The sequence below is a fragment of the Coregonus clupeaformis genome, chromosome 19, assembly GCF_020615455.1.
Source record: "Coregonus clupeaformis isolate EN_2021a chromosome 19, ASM2061545v1, whole genome shotgun sequence".
NCBI classification, from domain to species: Eukaryota; Metazoa; Chordata; class Actinopteri; order Salmoniformes; family Salmonidae; genus Coregonus; species Coregonus clupeaformis.
Window position 1 is genome coordinate 24,360,196 of NC_059210.1, and position 21,811 is coordinate 24,382,006.

Genomic DNA, 21,811 nt, shown 5'->3' on the forward strand with positions numbered 1-21,811 from the left:
TAAAAATGTTGTTGGCCTATTCCTCTGTACTGGTACATATCTTCCTCTACTTTTTTCACTGCCTCAGCATATGACAACTTCTTCACTATTCTTACCCTGGAAACCTCAACCTGCCTCTCTCGCACAGGACGTTTCTGATCCCCAGCCCCATGGGCACCCCTACAATTAGCACACACCATGCTACACATTCCTTTGTCTCATGCCCTTCTGCACACTTCTCACATACCAGGGCAATCAAAAACAAACCCTGAATTTAAAGCTTTGTTCAAGGCTCAAAACGTTGCTTTTTTTATGGTCTTAAAATTATTGACTAATACAGTTGGCATCTACATTTCAGATAGTGGAAAGATTGATCATAGACCATCTGGATTGAGCTATCCAATTGAGAAGATAGTAGTTGACCCTGTCAGTAATCCCTCTAGCAATAATTGATATTTAGGTATATGGTATTTTAAGAAATCAAACTAAAAGCAAATTATTTTTTATTAATCTTAACACAATGAACAGAGGCATTACTAATGACCATCTAAAGATCAATATCCTCAGACAGAACAGGGGACAAACAGATCAATGCATATCAGGGTTGGCAAGGCTAACATTTCACTGTCTCTGTCTCTCTCTTGCCGACTGGCAGATCTGGGGCCCAGGTGTTTATGCACACGATCGATCCATTGAAGGTAAATGGCACCAACTAGTCCATTTAGAGCTACACTGTCTCTGGGATGATGAGTGTCTGCAACAGCAATAATGAGAGGTACTATAGTGCATTACTCTAAGCAGACACATTGTTTGCAGGGTTCCCCAAACTCGGTCCGTGGGACCCCCACGTTTTGGTTTTTGCCCTAGCACTACACAGCCGATTCAAATAATCAAAGCTTGATGATTTCATTCTTTGAATCAGCTGTGTAGTGCTAGGGCAAAAACCAAAACATGCATCCCTTGGGGTCCCCAGGACCGAGTTTGGGAAATGCTGGTTTATAGTAAACAAGTTCTCATTGAACAGAATATTTCTCTGTGTGCATATCTTTGTTGAGTAATGTATATCCTGACTGCTAGAACATCAACATGAAGGTAGTACAGCTTTGACTATGAGCTATCCATCCATACCATCGATGGACCAGATAAGACCAGTCCTGATTCACAAATAGTTTAATGTAAGATGAGAGAATTGTATGCCCTTCAGACCATCTTCCCTGGTTAGTGGTTCCAGTGAATGGGCCTACTGGAGATACATGCACACATGAATGACAATATTTTTTAGGATTTCCTGGGAATTCCGCCTATGTGTTCCTGGACACCCTGGCAGGAAACCTGCTCATGGGAGGTGAAAATAACTAATTAAAACGTTATCCCATTAGTCTCATCAAGTGTTTTTTGCTACTGTGTCACTAAACTGCAGCATAGAAAGTTTAAATACTGCAGCTGGTTGATAGGAAATCACCTGTCAACCTGTAAAGTACAGTGAACACTGTTACCTGGGGCAAACGATCTGAGCTGTCACTCAAGCGGACGTGACACTGTCCTTGCACTCACATCAGGTACTTTCACCTGTTTCCCTAATGGAAGTGATACTATTACTTTAGGCAGTTTGTCAAAGTACAATGTATAAACAGTTTGAGTAGGATTTTACAAACCACACAGCTCATATAGTAACCTCATGGTTCCGTAGTACCAAGAAGATAAATATCATACCAGGTAAATGGGAGTATATTGTGTGTCTCGGTCGGTCTGAAATCTGTGGTTATTAAAGGTCAAATTACCATTGAGAGTGAGGCTGTGCAGCTTTAGAGCCTTTCATTTAAAATTAGATGGGGTGCGTGGCAGTGAGAGAGAAAGAGAGATGCATTTACAAAATTGATGACTCTCCCATTGGTAATGTTATGATTGTAGCTCAGTGTGTGGATGTGCATCGTTTTCAAACAAAGCTTGAAATCCTTAAAATACCTTTAGCTAAAAATAGGTCTAACAGCAGGTATATCAATTAAATGGGTGATATGTTGCGCATCTGAGCGTAATTGATATGCAAGGCTTATGACATTACACAGTAGGGTCCAGAACATGCTCTTAGTAGAAAGCCGTGTGGTATTTTTTACCCTTGGCTTCAATGTGTGTTAATCCATTAGTTTTAGGGGTTAGTTGCAATCGGAAAACAAAACAGCCAGTGTTTACAGTGGATCACAAAGTTTTCAGTATGTGGCATTTTGTAATGGAAAAACACAAAATGAATCTGCCACAAAAAATATTCCAGATTTTCACTGTCTGCAACTGACTATATATATAAAAAATCAAAATGCAACTTTACCCCTTGCTCTGGAAAAGTGTCAATAATTGACAGGAAAAGGGAGTCATATCAATTTCCTGTTGTAACTATCCCTTCTCATTTACAGGAAAGGATAATAAAATCCACCTCGCACAGCAGTTGAAGTAGGTCAATATTGACAAAGCCTCTTCTTACGCCAAACAACTGGGTTCAGTTCATAGAGCTGAGCACTGTGCTACATTCCTGAGGGCCCACTCACATATCTTGGGCCAAAACAAAGCTCCAATGCTGTTTTCCCACTACAAATGTGGACACAAAACGCAGTAATTAAAATACTTAATAAACAGGAAAAGCACTCTTCTACATAAACGCCTTTCATAAAACACTCTCCCTCCCCTCAGGTGTCAGCTTTGCTTTAGCCAGAACATGAATACATAGGCAGCGATTCTGACTGTATGCGAATATTTCAAGTCCAACACCTACCAAAAATCATGTTCCTTTCAGTCATAACATGCTCTCTCACACAATGACCTATGAACTACACACGAAAAATAAGTATTTCTTGCCTGTAAACTAGAACCTCCAGTTCATGAGTAAAAAGGTTGACAAACATTCGACCTTGACCCTCTTTAAAAAAGGTAACCACAACATGTAAAGCTAGATGAATACATTTCTTTTTTACACAAATGCAAATACACATTGCAAAGAGACATGCAAATGTTCTCACATTGGCATACACAAAGAAACCTATCAGTCCACAAATATGCACAAGCAAATATTCTCAGACACAAAAGTACTGGCTATATTGCTCAGCTGTGCTGCAGCACAATCTTTACTTTAGTACAGCTCAGTATTAAGATTCCTTTTTTAAATAAAGATCCTCCTTGGACAAACTTAGTCTTGAAAACCAGACCCTAGGCAACAGTGACAAGCCGGAGCATTTGAAAATTGCGGGAGACAACACGGATGTCTACAGAGACTAGGACAAACTCAAGGCTGCTTTTATGAATGCTTTTATTTTTTTGTCTCCTCTTTATAATTCAAGTACATGGATTCTTAGATAACCACCTTTTAATCCAGAAAAAAACAATCAGTAGCAGTACTTTTCAAATACCATATGACAAACAATCCCGTTCCCATTCCTAAGACACGTTGACCTCTTGTAAACATGACACAAATCAATAATTTCAATTACAAAAAAAGAAATCTGATAGAAAAATATCTTTCCTTTTATAGGTATTTCTCTTCTGCCTATTTACATTAGGTACTTCTCAGTACAATCTAATTTAAAAATGGCATAAAAGAAAAAGTAGTTAAGGGAAAGGCCTTTGGTTTCAAGAAAATGTAAATGTCCATTCCCTTTCCTAAGTACAGTGTCAATGTCATTGATTGTTTTCATCTTGTCCATGTGATTTGTAGCCAAGTCTGTGGGACCTCTACAGGTTTGGTTCAGAACAGAAACTCGGCCTACAATCAGGTGTCAGTCCGGGCGCTCGGGGCACAGAACTTTCGATGGGCGAAGTGGCCGAGGACGATGAGTAGCATCTCAGAGGTGCTGCTGAGAGCCACTATAAAGGGTGCCTGAGACGCAAAGTCAGCCTCCACCCGCCGGAACGACAGCTGCATAACTGCCAGCGCCAGGAGACTGTTCTGCACCCCCACCTCAATACTGACAGTCTTCCTCTGTGGCACTGCCAGCCCTGCCAGCTTCCCCATCCCAAACCCCAGCAGCAGCCCAAACAGGGGCACAGTCACCCCCGCAACCACTATCTGAGGTCTCACATTGGCCAGGATAGACGCCCCCATCTGGTAGGCCATGAAGATGCCACCCACGATGAGCACGAAGCTGAAGGGACGGATCAGAGCCAGCAGCACACGGGTCAGCTTGGGCAGACGTAGCTTCACCAGCATGCCCAGGGAGATGGGGATGGCAATGAAAAGAAGGGTGCCCAGGATCTTGACAAAGGGCACGTGGAGGGCAGCGTGGACCCCCAGTAACCTGCCATACAGGGCAGAGGACAGGGGCATGGCTGCTGCAGCTACCACTGTGGACACTAGCGTCATGGAGATGGCCAGAGTGACGTCTCCACCTAGTAGCAGGCTGTAGAGGTAGCCTCCGCCGCCACCAGGGGCAGAGCATGTGATGACCAGGCCCAGGGAGAGGGCCTTGGGCAGGGAGCCCAGCCTGGACAGGCCATATGCATACAGTGGCATGACCAGGAACTGACCTGCGACCCCTAAGATGAGGGGCACTGGCCTCCGCAGGAGACCCCTCAGCACCTCTACCTCTACCTTGCACCCGAAAGCACACTTGTTGATGAAGATGAGCGGCAGCAAGGCAAATAGGACAGGGTTCTCAGAGAAGTGGGACAGCCCGCCCGACTGTATGAGCTGGGCGGCTGGGTCATCACTGCCAGGCGCCACCCTGATGGAGTAGTCTGTCCTTTCCTCAATTACGACCTGGGCAGAATCCTGGTCCAAGTCCAGTAGCTGGATGAGCAGCTGTGCCCGACCTGGCCACCCAGACCGTATGCTGATTATGTAACTCTTCAAGGGCCCCGTATGCCCACTGTCGCTTACATTCAGAATGGAAAGAACCTCCGGATCCAGGGAGCGTACCTTGACTGTCTGCTTCCAGCTCTCGCGGCCCTTCCTACTTGCGGCGCTCCGGTATTGACTGGAGATTACAATCACGCCCTTAGTGTTTTCGGGAAACTCAAATTCCTGGGAGGTACCGTCCCCGATTTGTATATACCTTCTGCTGCTGTCGGCCGTCACGTTCGTGTTGTTGTCTGTCAGGGACCGAACCGCCGTCGAACAGTCTGCTCCTCTCTTTATCAAGAAGAGAAAACAGAATACAAATAGCGTCCTCATCGTTGACGGCCAGGGGGAAAAGGGGCGCCGCAAACACACGCCTTTGCCCAACCTGCGACCTCCCCAGTCCGTCTTAAACTGATTCCCTTTTACAAAATGAGATAAAACTTCTCAGATCCCCTGATATAATAGCTACGTATGCAGCCAGGTCTAAATTCCTTCTGCTACCCATTTAGCGTCACTCGTGTTCTTGCTCTCTTTCTACCGGAACTTAAACATCACCCCGCCCCATCCGAATTGTACGGTGCTTCAATTCCGAGCAAACATTAACTGTCATATTTATATCGATTCCAGACTCCTTTTTCCGTGCTAACAAAAAATATATATACCTCGGTGAACCCTCGCCTCACGTTACGGTTTTTATAGTCTTTACTTGATCGCAACTGTCACCACCGTCGTTTCCCCAGCTTCTCCTCTCACACACTCGTTAAATCCTCTCTTAATCCAATCAAAGCAGTCCCCAGCGTTAACTCTCTAGTTCCCTTACCAAATAAGCACCAACGTCACATCTGAAAATCTAAAAGCGGGGGTGTTCTTTCTTCCCTATATGGGCTGTATTCTCAGCATCATAGAGGAAACACGGTTTATGACGGACCGGGGTCTTGCCACAGATATTGGAATTTACACAATTACACTGATTGGCCAGGTGGTGGCCCTATAACAATAGATTGAAAATGCAAAACGCTGAAAATTCACGCCCTTCACCTCGTTTGACCTTAAATCAATTCGGTATATAGGTCCCTCTCCTCACAAGGAACAAATTTGCCTCAGGGACCCATAAGGTCAGCCATGATGTATTTTCCGCCATTTATAGTTTTGTGAAAAACATTTAAAACGCTACACTTCTGGCACTGAATGACCGATCTTCACGAAACTTGATATGTGGCATCTATAGACAAAGGTCTCTCAACGCAATATTTTCCAGACTATTACCTAAAACAACATTGCCACTATTGACCAATAAACATTCACGTGGGAGTGGTCTGGCACATAAATGCATATAAATCAGTCAAGGATATTCTTATTGTAACAGAATTTAGTACACGTTGCAAACACTGTCAAGACTCAACATATGCAAGAACATTCATATCGACCACATGGTGGCGTGATAACGGGCACGTTTTTATCTCTTGATCTCTTTGACTCAGTGTTGAAATTTGGCACACATGCTCAGGGATGTGAATCTAGCTAACCCAAGCGATATCTCTGACACCACTGGCCCGATTATGACGGAACTTGGGTGAATGATGCGTTTTGCCATAGAGATCTGGCATTTACAAAATTACACTGATTGGCCCAAGGCGGGACCTATAGTAATTAACTGAAATGTGTTACCATTACTGGTCACATCATGGGTTTAATAGAGTAGTTAGTCTCTCCAGGATTCTGCGATTGCATTTTTTTTTTTTTGTTGCGAAATCAACAAGTCCCTGCATATTATGTGAGGGCTTGCACATTTGACCAATCACCGCACCTTTTCCGCATAGAACAGTAAAATAATCTCAATATTATCGCATAAAACTGATCAATCACCTCAGTACAAAAAGAGGGCTCGCAATTTCAACCAATCACTGCATATTTACTGCAAAATATGGTTAAATCAAGCCACATGTCAACTAACTTTTTCCGTCGTCAGCACATTTGCAAATAAATTGACAATCATTGCATATTTCCATGCATAATGTCAGAATAGCCGCAGCTAAATCAAGCATTTGTCCCCCCAAATAACACACAAAATCCCCACGAAATCCTGGAGGGACTGAGTAGTGTTAATAGTGTTACCGGTCACTGGTGTTAGCATCCCTAGTGTTAATAGCAAAATGTCACACAATAGAATTTACACAAACCTGGTCAATTATAACTAATTAAAACATTTTCTTAATATTATCATGAACTTTTTCGGTCTTTGATTATATATGCACATTTAAATAGTCAAATTACATTCTGGAAAGCCTGAATTGTCATCTAAAATATAGATAACACAAGTGACAAAAAGGCAGCACAAGCATTTATTTATTTAGTGTAATAAACATATTTAAATACATTAACCTGTCATTTATGTTGATTTATAATAACTATTATCTGACAAAGTTTTGTGTATATGTACTGTATATATTTTTTTAATTGGCTGGTCAAAAAGCCAGAATTTTCATAGAAAAATAAAACACACACACAGCAAAGTATTACTAACTGTGTTCCTTTATGCAAATGGTTTATGCAATAAATAATGCATTTAAGCGGGGCAGGGGGGCTTGATGAGGCAATTTCCTTTCCCTACTATACAGTATGTAAGAGAGAGCACCTGGAATGTTTGTCGAGCAGAAGGGTGGAAAGTGTTCAAGCTAGTCTGTTCTAGAGTTCACCAGACATCAAACATCTGGAACTAGAATAACATCCACTGTGTTCCATTGAAAATCTACATTGAACTTACTAGGCATCTTGAGGTTTTGTAACCTTTATTGTTTTATCTTTAGAAGCTTGTTGGGCCACTGCAGGAACAACATTTCACTATCAAATTCACTATCAAAGCACAGTGACCATTAACACACACACACTGCACGGTATCCAGTTCCAGGTCGATGCCAAGTATTGCTGATGGGACATTCGTACACAACAAATACAATTCTGAAATGTGATACCAACATTTGTATTATGTAAGGGAACCACTGTTCTCTCAGAACAGCCAGTGCACATAAGATGAAAGGATTTATGGCATGATGTGTCTCCTTTGTAGAAGGTTAAGTGAGTCCAGTCGGTATTTTTAGCGAGACAGCTATTCAACCTATCATAGATAGTGAGTGCAGCCACTTTCAATTTAATGATGAGTGCAGTTATCTATTGTGCAGTGTGGCCTACTTTGACTCATGACTCAAACAGAGGTTCCAAGAAAAGGGGGAGATCTTCTGTGAAAACATTTCAGCCGACAACCTAATGATCTGGAAAGCTCTCCTGACATTTAGCAGAGTGACTGATGTTAAGAGCCACAAGGCAGCCCTGTGTTTTGTTTCCCAGCTCTGGTATGATAATAGAACTCACAAAAGACACAGGGAAAAAGCCCTTCGGTAGAATTCTGCCCACACCTACTGTACTGTAGACAGTTGTTCCAATTTGGCCAAATTAGAGGTTTCTTTGAAGCTAGGCACTAAGGCATGTACAGTATCCAACAATTAGTCTGTCTCTGACTGAAAGACTAAACAGACTTCAACAGTTATCTACAACATGACACAGTGACCTGTTTACACTAGATGAATGTAGGCAAGCGTGTTATACACAGGAGGTTGGTGGCGCCTTAATTTGGGGAGGACGGGCATGTGGTAATGGCTGGAGCAGAATAGGTGGAAATGTATCAACATCAAACACATGGTTTCCATGTGTTTGATGCCATTCCATTTGCTCCGTTCCAGCCATTATTATGTGCCATCCTCCCCTCAGCAGCCTCCACTGGTGTTATATAATATGATCTGGCTAATATAAGGACCATCAGTCCACCAGGAAATGTCACAGCATCACAGAGAATTATCAAGTGTGAAGTATGTGAGCTTACTTTGGCAAAGAGTCAAATATGTATGTGTGTGAAAACAATAATCAATCACTAAATAAGACAGGTTGATCCTAGTCTATGGATTAAACCCATGTTGTGGTTACATTTAAAAATGCTGCAATCTTCAACTAAGCAATACGTATATCAGTTTGCTTGTGCTGCCATCTGCTGCAGTCATTTCCTGAGTGTTGAAATTACATTAGTAGTGACAAGTTTTCATATCAGAGGAATTTTATTTCCACATGATAATATACATTGGAGTATAAATAAACCTCACCCTGTAAAACAAAAAAGGAAAATTATTCCCAAAATGTCTTACTGTAGCTACAGCAGCCAAATCTCTGGTTTGATGGGTACAGAAAGGGGTCATCCTTGTTATATGCTGACATATAACTTACATAGGATCAATCACTATAACTCAAACTAGTTTCATTCAGGCACTGAGGAGAAGCACCTACGCAAATACCTGCATCCTAATAAGGCGTACATATTCAAAGCAAATAACATAGGCATGAATTAGCAATAGATTTGAAGAAAAATAATGAAACAAAAAGTAGTTAATTTGACTTGCTTAAAAAATATGTATGACTGAGGATTGTCCTCCCTGTACAGTATACATAACTAATGATGTTTTGTAAATGTTTACATTATGTCAAAGGATCATTTCTACTATGAGTTGGGGAGAATAAGTACTGTGTGTGTGTGTGTGTGATGTATTGACTTTCTTTGTTAGTGTTGTCAAACTGTGTAAAAGTTGGAATACATCAGAGCATTCATATTGATGGTCTGTTTGGTAGAAGAAGTCGGATAAGAGCGTCTGCTAAATGACTAAAATGTCAATTGGATCACTAAAAAAATTGGATCACCTCCCCATTACACTGTGTTGAAGAAAACCTGTGTTATACTCCTTCCATGTTCCACTTTCTTTCTCAAAATCATACACCACCTGACTGGTAGCAAACAGAAACCTAAATATTTTAAATATAAAAACAAACAGAACCAACATTTGAAATCCAACACCCAATAAGTGCCAGGGGTTCAAGCTTATATTACATGAATATGTCTGTTTTAAAACACCCCTTTCCACTATAGTATTTATACATTTTGTAAAACCCTTTTTTATTCTCAGGAAAACCCTCCCATTCAAATATACATAAAAAAAGATTTTGTCATGTGGCAATGTACTGAAATTCACAAGAACAACTAACCAAGGGGGATATTTGAGGGAGCCCTGAAGGAGAGAAGACAAGAGTGAGATACAGAAAGAATGACATGGGAGAGGGAAAACGAGAGGTGGGAAAAATAGATTGTTGTGCAACAGAGAGAGATGGACAGAGAGAGAGAGATGGACAGAGAGAGAGAGAGATGGACAGAGAGAGAGAGAGATGGACAGAGAGAGAGAGATGGACAGAGAACGAGAGAGATGGACAGAGAGCGAGAGAGATGGACAGAGAGAGAGAGAGATGGACAGAGAGAGAGAGAGAGATAGACAGACATAGACAGAGACAAAGAGAGACCCATGCCTTCTCAGGTGGTATTTTCAGCAACACAGTGTGAGTGTGTATATAAATAGATGTGGGGATGGAAATCAATAGGCTCATTAGGTCCTCACAATAAGAACAGTTCGATAGAATCACACAACTCTGCGCTGTCTGTTTCCAAGCAGCTGTCAAGCCTCCATCTGTCTTGCAAATAGCCAAGATATATCTTCAGTTCCGCAAAGCAGCCAACCTGCAATTAAAAGAAAAAAGTGCAATTGTTGATTTATATGAAAATATTTTCCTATGACGTCGCGTAGGTTGAAACATTCCATTCTGTTAATTTATAAAGCCCTTTTGCAAAAAACCCCGCATTACCTAACATTGTTACTAATGCTTGAAATGCCATCGGTTACTACATATTTAGTTAAACAGTTTTAGTTTCTTCACACCTCACTTATGGAAAAACGTTCAGAATACCCTACAATTGAATGCATTGGCGCCTTTCGGGCCATTCAGATTGTTGATAGAGGACCTCTTCACTGAGGAATGTGGTTGTTTTGTTGTGTGTTTCCTATGCTCCTGCCTTGATTTCAGTATCTGGGGAACTTTTTAGGGTAATTGCTGCTGATCTTGTCATGCAGGGCTCCCTTGAAAAAGAGACCTTGGTCTCAACGGGACTCCCTGCTTGAAAGGGTTATTAAACAAATAAATAATTGATTATAAACAGTCATTAATTGTATTTTTAAAAAAGTGTTTTCTATAGTGCATAGAATTTCACTTGCATAATTAAAAAGGGGGTCTATCAAAGCTCCAACACATCTAGCCAGAAACTACACTACTTTCCAGTCTCAAATCATTTGAGAATAGCTTAGGTACCCTTGTCATCATCACATTTCCTTCTTTTAGAAAACAAGCCAAATGTCCCACAGTAACCAGTGAAAGCAGCAGTAAAAGCTGCATTGTTAGTGTACCTGCGGGACAGCTGGTCCTCCTTCTCTTGCTGTGAGCGTGAGGAGCTCTCTCCCAGTGAGGTGGCTCCTGCAGGCAGCTGGCTGAGCTGGTCCATCACCTCCAGACCACTCTCCTCTGCTATCTGGACGATGAGGTCATCCACCTGGTCTTGGGGCGTGGTCAGTGTGGTGGCCGAGCTCATCGAGTCCTCCATCACCTACAGGATGGCAACAGTGAGTGGGTTTATGTTGTTTCACCATTAATGCGACATATATGATCATCCAGAAGGGTACAGTAATACATGGTGAGATAGAGGGTTAAGTGAACTACGATGGTTAGCGAATTAGGAGTATAATGGTCGAGGAGGCCTAGTGAAATAGAGGTCTTAGGAAAGAAGGCGACAAGTGAATAAGAGGCTAGTGAAGTAATGAATTAAAGAAATGAAATCGATCAGCAGTACAACTGTTATGCACATGAGGAATACTTTCTATAACTTGTGCCACTCACAGAGGTGTGAACATCCAGGTTCTGGACCTGTGTCTCAAACTTGTCCATGACAGCAGACACCTTCTGCAGGTCCATGGAACCCAGTGCCTTGTCCAGCGCCTTGGTGACCTGCGCCATATTCTTTGTGACCTAGGGAAAAAAGCCAGACTGGATCAGACAAGCAGAGAGCCACACAACAGAGTGCATGCTTATGAAAGTAGACAATAGAGAAGATGGTAGAGATTGGGGGTCAAGAGAAATATGACTTTGACTAAAGAGTGAGATACAATTGAATGATAGCACATTGTTATTATTAGGCAGAGGGAATAGACTCACCGCCTTCATAGTGACTGCAGTCTGGACCTTGGAGGCCACAGCATCAACACGAGATGCCATACGCAGCCAATTAAGGCCCTCGTTCTTCTTACGGATGGCATTCTCTGCATACACTCTGGCAACTTCCACATTCTTCTGCTGAAGAGCCTGGTGAGACAAACATAGACACAAAGTCACTTCAGTTGCCTATGAAAACAAGTTCAGGGGCCATATGTGTAACAAGCATCTTAGAGTAAGAGTACTGATCTAGGATCAGGTCCCCCCTGTCCATGTAATCTTATTAATTGCGATCTAAAAGGCAAAACTGATCCTAAATCAGCACTCCTACACTGAGAGGTTTGACACATATGGCCCCTGGTCGTCGGTGTAAATCCTTTGGTCAGTAATGGACCGGTGCAGCCTCAACCATGATCATCCACTGCCACCTGCTGGTTAATGTGTAGCACACCTCTTTATAAATAATATAAAATAATATGCCATTTAGCAGACGCTTTTATCCAAAGCGACTTACAGTCGTGCGTGCATACATTTTTGTGTATGGGTGGTCCCGGGGATCGAACCCACTACCTTGGCGTTACAAGCGCCGTGCTCTACCAGCTGAGCTACCTTGGCGTTACAAGCGCCGTGCTCTACCAGCTGAGCTACAGAGGACCACGCCAACTGAACACGATGCCTAATAATTATTACGTTAACATGAGCTACACTACATCACCAAAAGTATGTGGACACCCCTTCAAATTAGTGTATTCGGCTATTTCAGCCACACTCGTTACTGACAGGTGTATAAAATTGAGCACACCGCCATGCAATCTCCATAGACAAACATTGGCAGTAGAATGGCCTTACTGAAGAGCTCAGTGACTTTCAATGTGGCACCATCATAGTATGCCACCTTTCCAACAAGTCAGTTCGTAAAATTTCTGCCCTGCTAGAGCTGCCCCAGTCAACTGTCAGTGCTGTTATTGTGAAGTGGCAACGTCTAGCAGTGGAAACGCATTCTCTGGAGTGATAAATCACGCTTCACCATGTGGCAGTCCGGACAAATCTGAGTTTGATGGATGTCAGGAGAACGCTACCTGCCCGAATGCAAAGTGCCAACTCTAAAGTTTGGTGGAGGAGGAATAATGGTCTGGGGCTGTTTTTCATGGTTCAGGCTCCTTAGTTCTGCAGCAATGTTCCAACATCTAGTGGAAAGCCTTCCCAGAAGAGGGAAGGCTGTTATACAGTAACAGCAAAGGGGGGACCAACTCCAAATGAATGTCCATGATTTTGGAATTAGATGTTTGACGAGCAGTGTAGTGTATTTAATTACACAAATTGTATAAATATTCTCACATTGTTGTTTATACGCTATGGGGTTTACTGAGCGCTGATCCTGCCTAGTCGTTTGAGTACAAGTATGAACAATACACTCACTAGCTAAACAGCCATACCCTGTCTACCCATTAGAGTTGAATACTTTCCTGGTATTTTACAAATGTTCCATTATAATGCATATAAATAGGACTATGTCTGGATTTGACTAGAACTTTGATCGAAAATTCAAGCCTGATGCTACCTGAGCCTGATGAGCCATACATTAAATACATTTTATGAGCCCTACATTAAAAAATACATTTAATGACCCCAAGCCAAAAAAAGCCAAAATGATTGTGCCGTTATCAATACATAGGCCTATATGATATAGGCTACTGCACATTACGCACAACAGAAAAACATAAAACTCATAAATGTAGCTCTCCACAGTGCCTTCTGAAAGTATTTAGACCCCTTGACTTTTTTCCACATTGTTACATTACAGCCTTATTCTGAAATGGATGAAATATTATTTTCCCTCATCAATCTACACACAATAACCCACAATGACAAAGCAAAAACTGTTTTTTAGAAATGTTTGCAGATGTATAAAAAAATAAAAAACAGAAATACCTTATTTACATAAGTATTCAGACCCTTTGCTATGAGACTCGAAATTGAGCTCAGGTGCATCCTGTTTAATTGATAATTTTTGAAATGTCTCTACAACTTGATTGGAGTCCACCTGTGGTAAATTCAATATGATTGGACATGATTTGGAAAAGCAGACACATGTCTATATAAGGTCCCACAGTTGACAGTGCATGTCAGAGCAAAAACCAAGCTATGAGGTCGAAGGAATTGTCCGTAGAGCTCCGAGACAGGATTGTGTCGAGGCACAGATCTGGGGAAGGGTGGCAAAAAAATTCTGTAGCATTGAAGGTTCCCAAGAACACAGTGGCCTCCATCATTCTAGAGCTGGCCGCCCGGCCAAACGGAGTAATCAGGGGAGAAGGGCCTTGGTCAGGGAGGTGACCAAGAACCCGACGTTCACTCTGACAGAGCTCTAGAGTTCCTCCGTGGAGATGGCAGAACCTCCCAGAAAGACAACCATCTCTGTAGCACTCCACCAATCATGCCTTTATGGTAGAGACGGAAGCCACTCCTCAGTAAAAGGCACAAGACAGCCCGCTTGGAGTGTGCCAAAAGGCACCTAAGGACTCTCAGACCATGAGAAACAAGATTCTCTGGTCTGATGAAACTAATATTGAACTCTTTGGCCTGAATGCCAAGCGTCACATCTGGAGGAAACCTGGTACCATCCCTACGGTGAAGCATGGTGGTGGCAGCATCATGCTGTGGGGATGTTTTTCAGCAGCAGGGACTGGGAGACTTGTCAGGATCAAGGCAAAGATGAACGGAGCAAAGTAGAGAGAGATCCTTGATAAAAACCTACTCCAGAGCGCTCAGGACAGACTGGGGCGAAGGTTCACCTTCCAACAGGACAACGACCCTAAGCACACAGCTAAGACAATGCAGGAGTGGCTTCGGGACAAGTCTGAATGTCCTTGAGTGGCCCAGCCATAGCCCGGACTTGAACCCGATCAAACATCTCTGGAGACCTGAAAATAGCTGTGCAGCAACGCTCCCCATCAAACCTGACAGAGCTTGAGAGGATCTGCAGAAAGGAACGGGAGAAACTCCCCAAATACAGGTGTACCAAGCTTGCAGCGTCATACCCAAGAAGACTCAAGGCTGTAATTGCTGCCAAAGGTGCTTCAACAAAGTACTGTGTAAAGGGTCTGAATACTTATGTAAATGTGATATTTCAGTTTTTTATTTTTTATAAATTAGCAACATTGTCTAAAAACCTTTATTTTCTTTGTCATTATGGGGTATTGTGTTCGTTCAATTTTTGAATAAGCCTGTAACATAACAAAATGATGAAAAAAATCAAGGGGTCTGAATACTTTCCGAATGCACTGTATATGTTCTCTTGGGCAAATAACTGAAACTAGCTCCAGTAGGCTAATACAGTGTGACCTGTATTACTGTACTATATGGTTTTATATGGACTGGAATTACGCACATCGTTCAAACAAGGATAAAGTAGGAAGAGAACATGCGATTCTGGTGCAGCCGATGCGGCCTACAAAGTTACAAGTATAGGCTAGACATTTTATTGTAATTTTTAAATATAATAGGCTCTATTTGTATAACTAGTGGCTGATGCATATATACCTTTCATAATATTTCCTCTGTTATTAGCCTACCTCCTCTTTCTCTCTCTATTGTTGCTTCATTCAGTCCTTCCTCGCTTTCAACAGTTAAATACGTTTTATTGTCCTTATTTTCAGCATTCTAATGACATCCTTGAATAACATAAGAATTAGATGCAAAAGGCTTTCACTTCTCTTCACGAAGATTGAATGGTTATGGGTCGGAATAAATAACTGCTATAGCCTACCACCATCACGCGTTCGCTCTTCTTTCAAACTACCTGTGAGTGCTATTGGCTGCTGTATTTAACATTCAGCAAACAAGAGCTTGCAGTAGTCTTCGAATAGTCTATTTGTAGAAGAAATGCTAAAAAAAAATTATATCCAGCAAGCTATTCTTGTCTAGCTTTTCCTGCATGGGACTCCAAGAGCTGAGGAACGTTTTTTTAGGGAGAGAGGCCAGCGGAGCACATGTGCGTGCATATTGCACAGGCTATAAGTTAGAAGCTTATTATGCATATCCCATCATGAATTAGCCAAATATAAGGCTAATACCGCATTGAATGTATTACCTGAAAGAGGTAGGCTAAGACATCTATATATTAATCTAGACAGGATTATCTATTTTGGATGCAATTTGAATGGAGTTGATGGAGATAGAGAAAGACTGCAAGAGAGTGCTCGTGCGTGCACTGATTTAAAGCAACATGATTAAAGTGATAGGCTGTTTAAAACTCTGCAGCTACAATTTTAAAATATTCTTTACAATTAAAAAAGACGGTGACCTCCAAACGCCAGGTGGAGATGGGTAAATTAGACGCTAATTTGGTCTTAATTACTGTAGCACAGACTATGCTGCAGCAAATGCAGGCCTACCTGTCACAAGAAAAAAAGTTACCATGATGAGATGATAGGTCTACATGCATTGTGAACTGCGCTCCATACTGAGATGGGCTGTCTGTCCCCACCCTGAGCGTTGATGATTCATCATGAAGAGGCAGTAGAAAAGCCAGATTTAGACATTGCATATAATTTAACAGTTCCATTTCACGCCATGCTGTTCATATAAATAATTTATTATAATTTACTGGTTTCTCGCAGTTATTTATCCCGGGAAAAGGGAGTGGTTTTGGGCGGTAAATCTCGGCAACACGGTTCCCGCCATTCAACACTAAAACCCAGAACCGGGGTTGTGTTCAGTAGAGAAGTGTACACCATATAGCAATACGTTTTGCAGAAAAAAAACAAAAATCTGTTCAGGCAGTACCTTCACACTTCAAAATATGTTCTCCTTACTGCACACAATTGTTTACTAGCCTACATTTGTGTCCCAGAAAGCACATTCTTTACTGACCTTTTTAACTTTGGCTTGCTCAGAGTTTGAATCCTTCTCTGCCTTTTTGGCAAGTTTCTCAAGCTGTTTTGCTGTAAACTGTAAAAGAGAAAAGTATAAGCAGACATTTGAGATGTGAAAAAAAAAAAAGATTGATGTGTTTAAACTCCACAAAGATAATGCATAATTTCTTACATACCTTCAGTTGGAAGAGTGTGTCTGAAAGAAATAAAGAAAAATGGGATGGGAGGGGTGACACAGACACAGCCCAGTGCATTGGGCCTGTTATACTTTGCACTAACATTGTGCAATGACAATATGACAGCTTGAGGGTAGTGATCTCTGGGTCTAAATCATAGAATTGTGTAAGGTATCAATGCTTTCTGATAATTCTAAACTCTACTGTACTCCCATTGCGATAACGTGTGAAATAAATGAAAGTGGGAAGTAGCTAATTAACTAGTTAACGTTAGATAGCTATCTAGGCTTCCAGACAGTGTAGCAAAATCAGCCATGTAACGTTACTCGTCTGAACCTTCCTCCTTTGAACTAGTCTTAGTTTCTGGTGACATCTGACATGGCAGTGGGTATCTTCTTTTTCTTCGATGAGGTTTAACGGTGGTTGGGATCCAATTTGTTGCATTACAGTCACCTACTAGACTGGAGTACAACACCCTTATATTTGCTTCAAAAATAAAATAAAGAAATACCCTACCATCTAACACTACACTCACAAATTCAAAAATATTATTAATAATTAACACCACCCTACTCCACTATTTAAATATATTCATTCCTACCTCATGCCCTCAACCTGAAATGATGGGACATCACCACTTAACACTCCCTGTAACTCTTCTGATGTCAAGTCTCGCACACCCAAATACCTCTCTGCAGCTGCCACCACAACCTCAATTTTCTTCGACTTACATTCCATCCCTGCAGTACAATTAATAACCATTGCTATAAATGCAAAAAATCCAATCTAACTGAAACATATATCACTTGTTGGCCTATCCCTCTGTACTGGTACATATCTACTACTCCTCCCCCTTGACCCATCTTCCTCTACTTTCTTCACTGCCTCAGCATATGACAACTTCTTCACTACTCTTACCCTTGAAACCTCAACCTGCCTCTCTCGCCCGGGACATTTCTGATCCCAGCCCCATGGGAACCCCTACAATTAGCACACCACTACTTTCCCCAATGCTACACATTCCTTTGTCTCATGCCCTTCTGCACACTTTTCACACCTTGGAACCTCCCTCCTACACACTGCTGCCACATGCCCATAAGTTTGACACCTGTAACATCGTAATGTATTCGGCACATAAGCTCGTACAGGATAACTTATATATCCCAACTTCACTTTGTCAGGCAAAGACTCAACTTCAAAACTCAAAAGAACAGACAATGACTCTTGTTTCCCCACTCTCGCCACCCTGTTTGCTTCGCACCAAACGACAAGCATCACAAACACCGGGAATATTCCCCTTCAGCTGGTCAACTTTTACATTTACTGCTACCCCAGTAATCACTCCTTTCAATGGCACAATTCACAATTCTTCCCCCATTTGTTTAACTCTGAGCGCCTTCTCCCTCTGACCAACAGAAACACAAACAATTATTACTAGACCACTTCTGGTTACCCTCACCGATTCCACTATACCCATCGCTTTTTTCACCCATGCTGAAACCCCAAATGGATCAGCCAAAAGGCAAGGGTCCACTTTTTCCAAAAACTTCATTCCTACTGTCACAGACTCATCTTTATCCTGACCCTCTGTGCAAGCCTCGGGCTCTGAGTGCTTCACCCTCATTCACTTCCATTTCTCCTCCTGTCTTCACCTCACTTTGCTTACATTTCCTACCATTCTTCTTTAACAAACCTTCTCCCTTTTTTACCGACTCAAGCTCACAGTCTTCCTCCCTCTCTCTCTTAGACCTCCTCTGCCTCTCTTTTTCCCTCCATTCCTCTTCCGTCATCCAAGTATACGTATCCTTATGATAATACTGCACTTCTCCTGACATACATCTGTTTCTTGCTTTCTCAAAGGACGTCATTTACGAGGTTCTCCCATTTGGCAGTTCCCCCAAACAGGCTGCATGCTATCCTATGAGTTCCACCTCTTCTCGTTTCACTCAGTCGAGCCAATCATGTTTACATTGACATTTTAGTCATTTAGCAGACGCTCTTATCCAGAGCGACTTACAGATAGTGAATGCATACATTTTCATAATGGCCCCCCGTGGGAAACGAACCCACAACCCTGGCGTTGCAAGCGCCATACTCTACCAACTGAGCTACAGGAGACTACATGTAACTCCAAACAGTGGGTATCTTACTTAGCTATCTATTAAAAACATGTATATTTGGTAAAAACTCATAACATTTATTAAAGGCATTTCACTGTACTTGTGCATGTGGTATTAAAACTTGAAAACGTGATTTAGCTCACCAACTGGCTGCCAAGCTTTGTGCTAGCTTATGTCGGCTAGCTAGCGCGACATAGATCAACTTAAGATGACAATCTCGTCATATCAAAAGTCGAAAACGACTTACCATCCATGTCCGCGTGTCTTTGAGTTCCACTAAACTAAAAACAAAAAACGTTTACTTCGCAAATGAGCTAATTGTCCTATTGTTTAGATTTCCGTGTATGAAGATCCTCTTCCTGTTTCAGAGCGGGTCACGTGAGAGAGGCTTTTCTGTTGCTGAAGCCAAATTGGAAGAGGCCATTATTGGCTGTCACATGACAAAATGTTGCTTTTGTTTTAGCCCCTTGTAATCCGCTCTCCAAGCCAAGGTACAGGATCAACCTCCCCAAATCAAATCCTGACCATAAGCATACATGGTGAAAAATGCATGATTTATTGAAAATATTATACCAAGTTACAGTGTAGACTACCTTTTTGGGTGTTGCTATCCATTACTATTTTTCTTAAACAAATAAATGACTAGTCTATTGGTTTTCTTTATGTTGAAAACATACAAAAACTATTTCAATCCCTGCAAATAATGTTTTTGTGTACCTAAAAATAACTGTAGTATTTCAGGTCATCAAATACTTCAAAACATAAAATGACAATTGACAAACAAATGAATGAATGAATAGCAGCAGCTGTATTGTTCCTCAACAAGGCTATATATGCTTAGTTTAATACACTGAAAACAAATTTAAAGATACCAAAAACAATTTATTCCAATCAATGTTGCTAAATATAATGTGGCTGTCCATGGTACTAATTTCTGTGTGTGTGTGTGTTTTTTTTAACCCACCCTACGTGTAAACTAGTTGAACGCCAATGCCATCCTCCTCTCTTTCATGTTGGCAAAACGGTCTATGGCTCTGTCATTCAGTACACTTTTAGTTTTTGTTGTCATAGGCTACCTAGCTAAAATGCTTGCTAGCCAAAGTTCCTCGCATTGGGCAACAATGAACCAGCTAAGTTAGCTAGCTAGCTAGCTAGTTAACGTGAGCATACTAGGCTACATCTAGGCTACAAACTGAACTTCAATGTTCTCAGGCCAGTGGCACAACATATACATTTATGGTTAGATCAGAATCGCCGTCATAATCATTGGCCTGTACAGAGAAGTCCAAATCCCCATCTCCATACATGGCTCAGGAAAGGGCCGATTTAGCAAGCTAACTACTGCAGGACATCAACACAAGTAGACCAGAAACAGAATGATTAGATTGGTCTGAAGCCAAATCCAAACTGGCCTCCCTTGGGGGGCATTTTGCTGCACCAGGACAACCCTCAGTTGAGCTCAGCTCAACGCTGATTGGCTAATTATTTTATTTTAAAAGATTATCAAGGGAGGCCAAATGCTTGCTGGCATCAATCAATGAAATGCTACGGCAGCAACATGTTATACTCTTTTGGCCCAGAGAGCATCAGATACATGGGCTACACATACTGAGACAGAGGGGCGCTGTTTCCCTCGCTCTGATGATATCTCTTGTGAGATTCAGCCACTTGCGAATTGACGGAAAATTATGAAAACACAGAGAGACTAAATATATAAACTCAGCAAAAAAAGAAACGTCCTCTTACTGTCAACTGCGTTTATTTTCAGCAAACTTAACATGTGTAAATATTTGTATGAACATAACAAGACTCAACAACTGAGACATAAACTGAACAAGTTCCACAGACATGTGACTAACAGAAATGGAATAATGTGTCCCTGAACAAAGGGGGGGTCAAAATCAAAAGTATCAGTCCGTATCTGGTGTGGCCACAAGCTGCATTAAGTACTGCAGTGCATCTCCTCCTCATGGACTGCACTAGATTTGCCAGTTCTTGCTGTGAGATGTTTTTTATTTTTTTATTTTTTAGGGGGCAGATCAGCTTTAATATTGCAGATAGATTGTAACTTCCATCAATGTAATTGTCTGCATCACTTCCAATCTCCCATATGTTTTTGTCTCTCGCAAATAAATATATATATATATATATATATATATATATATACACACACACACACACACACACACAGTGGGGAGAACAAGTATTTGATACACTGCCGATTTTTCAGGTTTTCCTACTTACAAAGCATGTAGAGGTCTGTAATTTTTATCATAGGTACACTTCAACTGTGAGAGACGGAATCTAAAACAAAAATCCAGAAAATCACATTGTATGATTTTTAAGTAATTAATTTGCATTTTATTGCATGACATAAGTATTTAATACATCAGAAAAGCAGAACTTAATATTTGGTACAGAAACCTTTGTTTGCAATTACAGAGATCATACGTTTCCTGTAGGTCTTGACCAGGTTTGCACACATTGCAGCAGGGATTTTGGCCCATTCCTCCATACAGACCTTCTCCAGATCCTTCAGGTTTTGGGGCTGTCGCTGGGCAATACGGACTTTCAGCTCCCTCCAAAGATGTTCTATTGGGTTCAGGTCTGGAGACTGGCTAGGCCACTCCAGGACCTTGAGATGCTTCTTACGGAGCCACTCCTTAGTTGCCCTGGCTGTGTGTTTCGGTCGTTGTCATGCTGGAAGACCCAGCC

The 21,811-nt window shown here is 41.7% G+C and overlaps 2 protein-coding genes across 2 annotated transcripts; both read right to left on the reverse strand.

Annotated features, from left to right (window-relative positions):
• Window positions 1–3,257: 3,257 nt before the first annotated feature.
• On the reverse strand, window positions 3,258–5,733 carry LOC121531808 (P3 protein-like). Its single transcript, XM_041837279.1, has one exon. It carries the CDS (start codon window positions 5,132–5,134, stop codon window positions 3,734–3,736), a length of 1,401 nt encoding a protein of 466 aa, XP_041693213.1. The 5' UTR covers window positions 5,135–5,733; the 3' UTR covers window positions 3,258–3,733.
• A 4,382-nt stretch (window positions 5,734–10,115) lies between these two features.
• On the reverse strand, window positions 10,116–19,473 carry LOC121531807 (charged multivesicular body protein 1a). Its single transcript, XM_041837278.2, has 7 exons — window positions 19,344–19,473; window positions 16,977–16,996; window positions 16,799–16,876; window positions 11,930–12,076; window positions 11,615–11,743; window positions 11,128–11,324; window positions 10,116–10,406 (listed from the first exon to the last, which is right to left on the reverse strand). The coding sequence occupies exons 1-7, from the start codon at window positions 19,348–19,350 to the stop codon at window positions 10,385–10,387; spliced, it is 600 nt and encodes a 199-aa protein (XP_041693212.1). The 5' UTR covers window positions 19,351–19,473; the 3' UTR covers window positions 10,116–10,384.
• Between the last annotated feature and the right edge of the window lie 2,338 nt (window positions 19,474–21,811).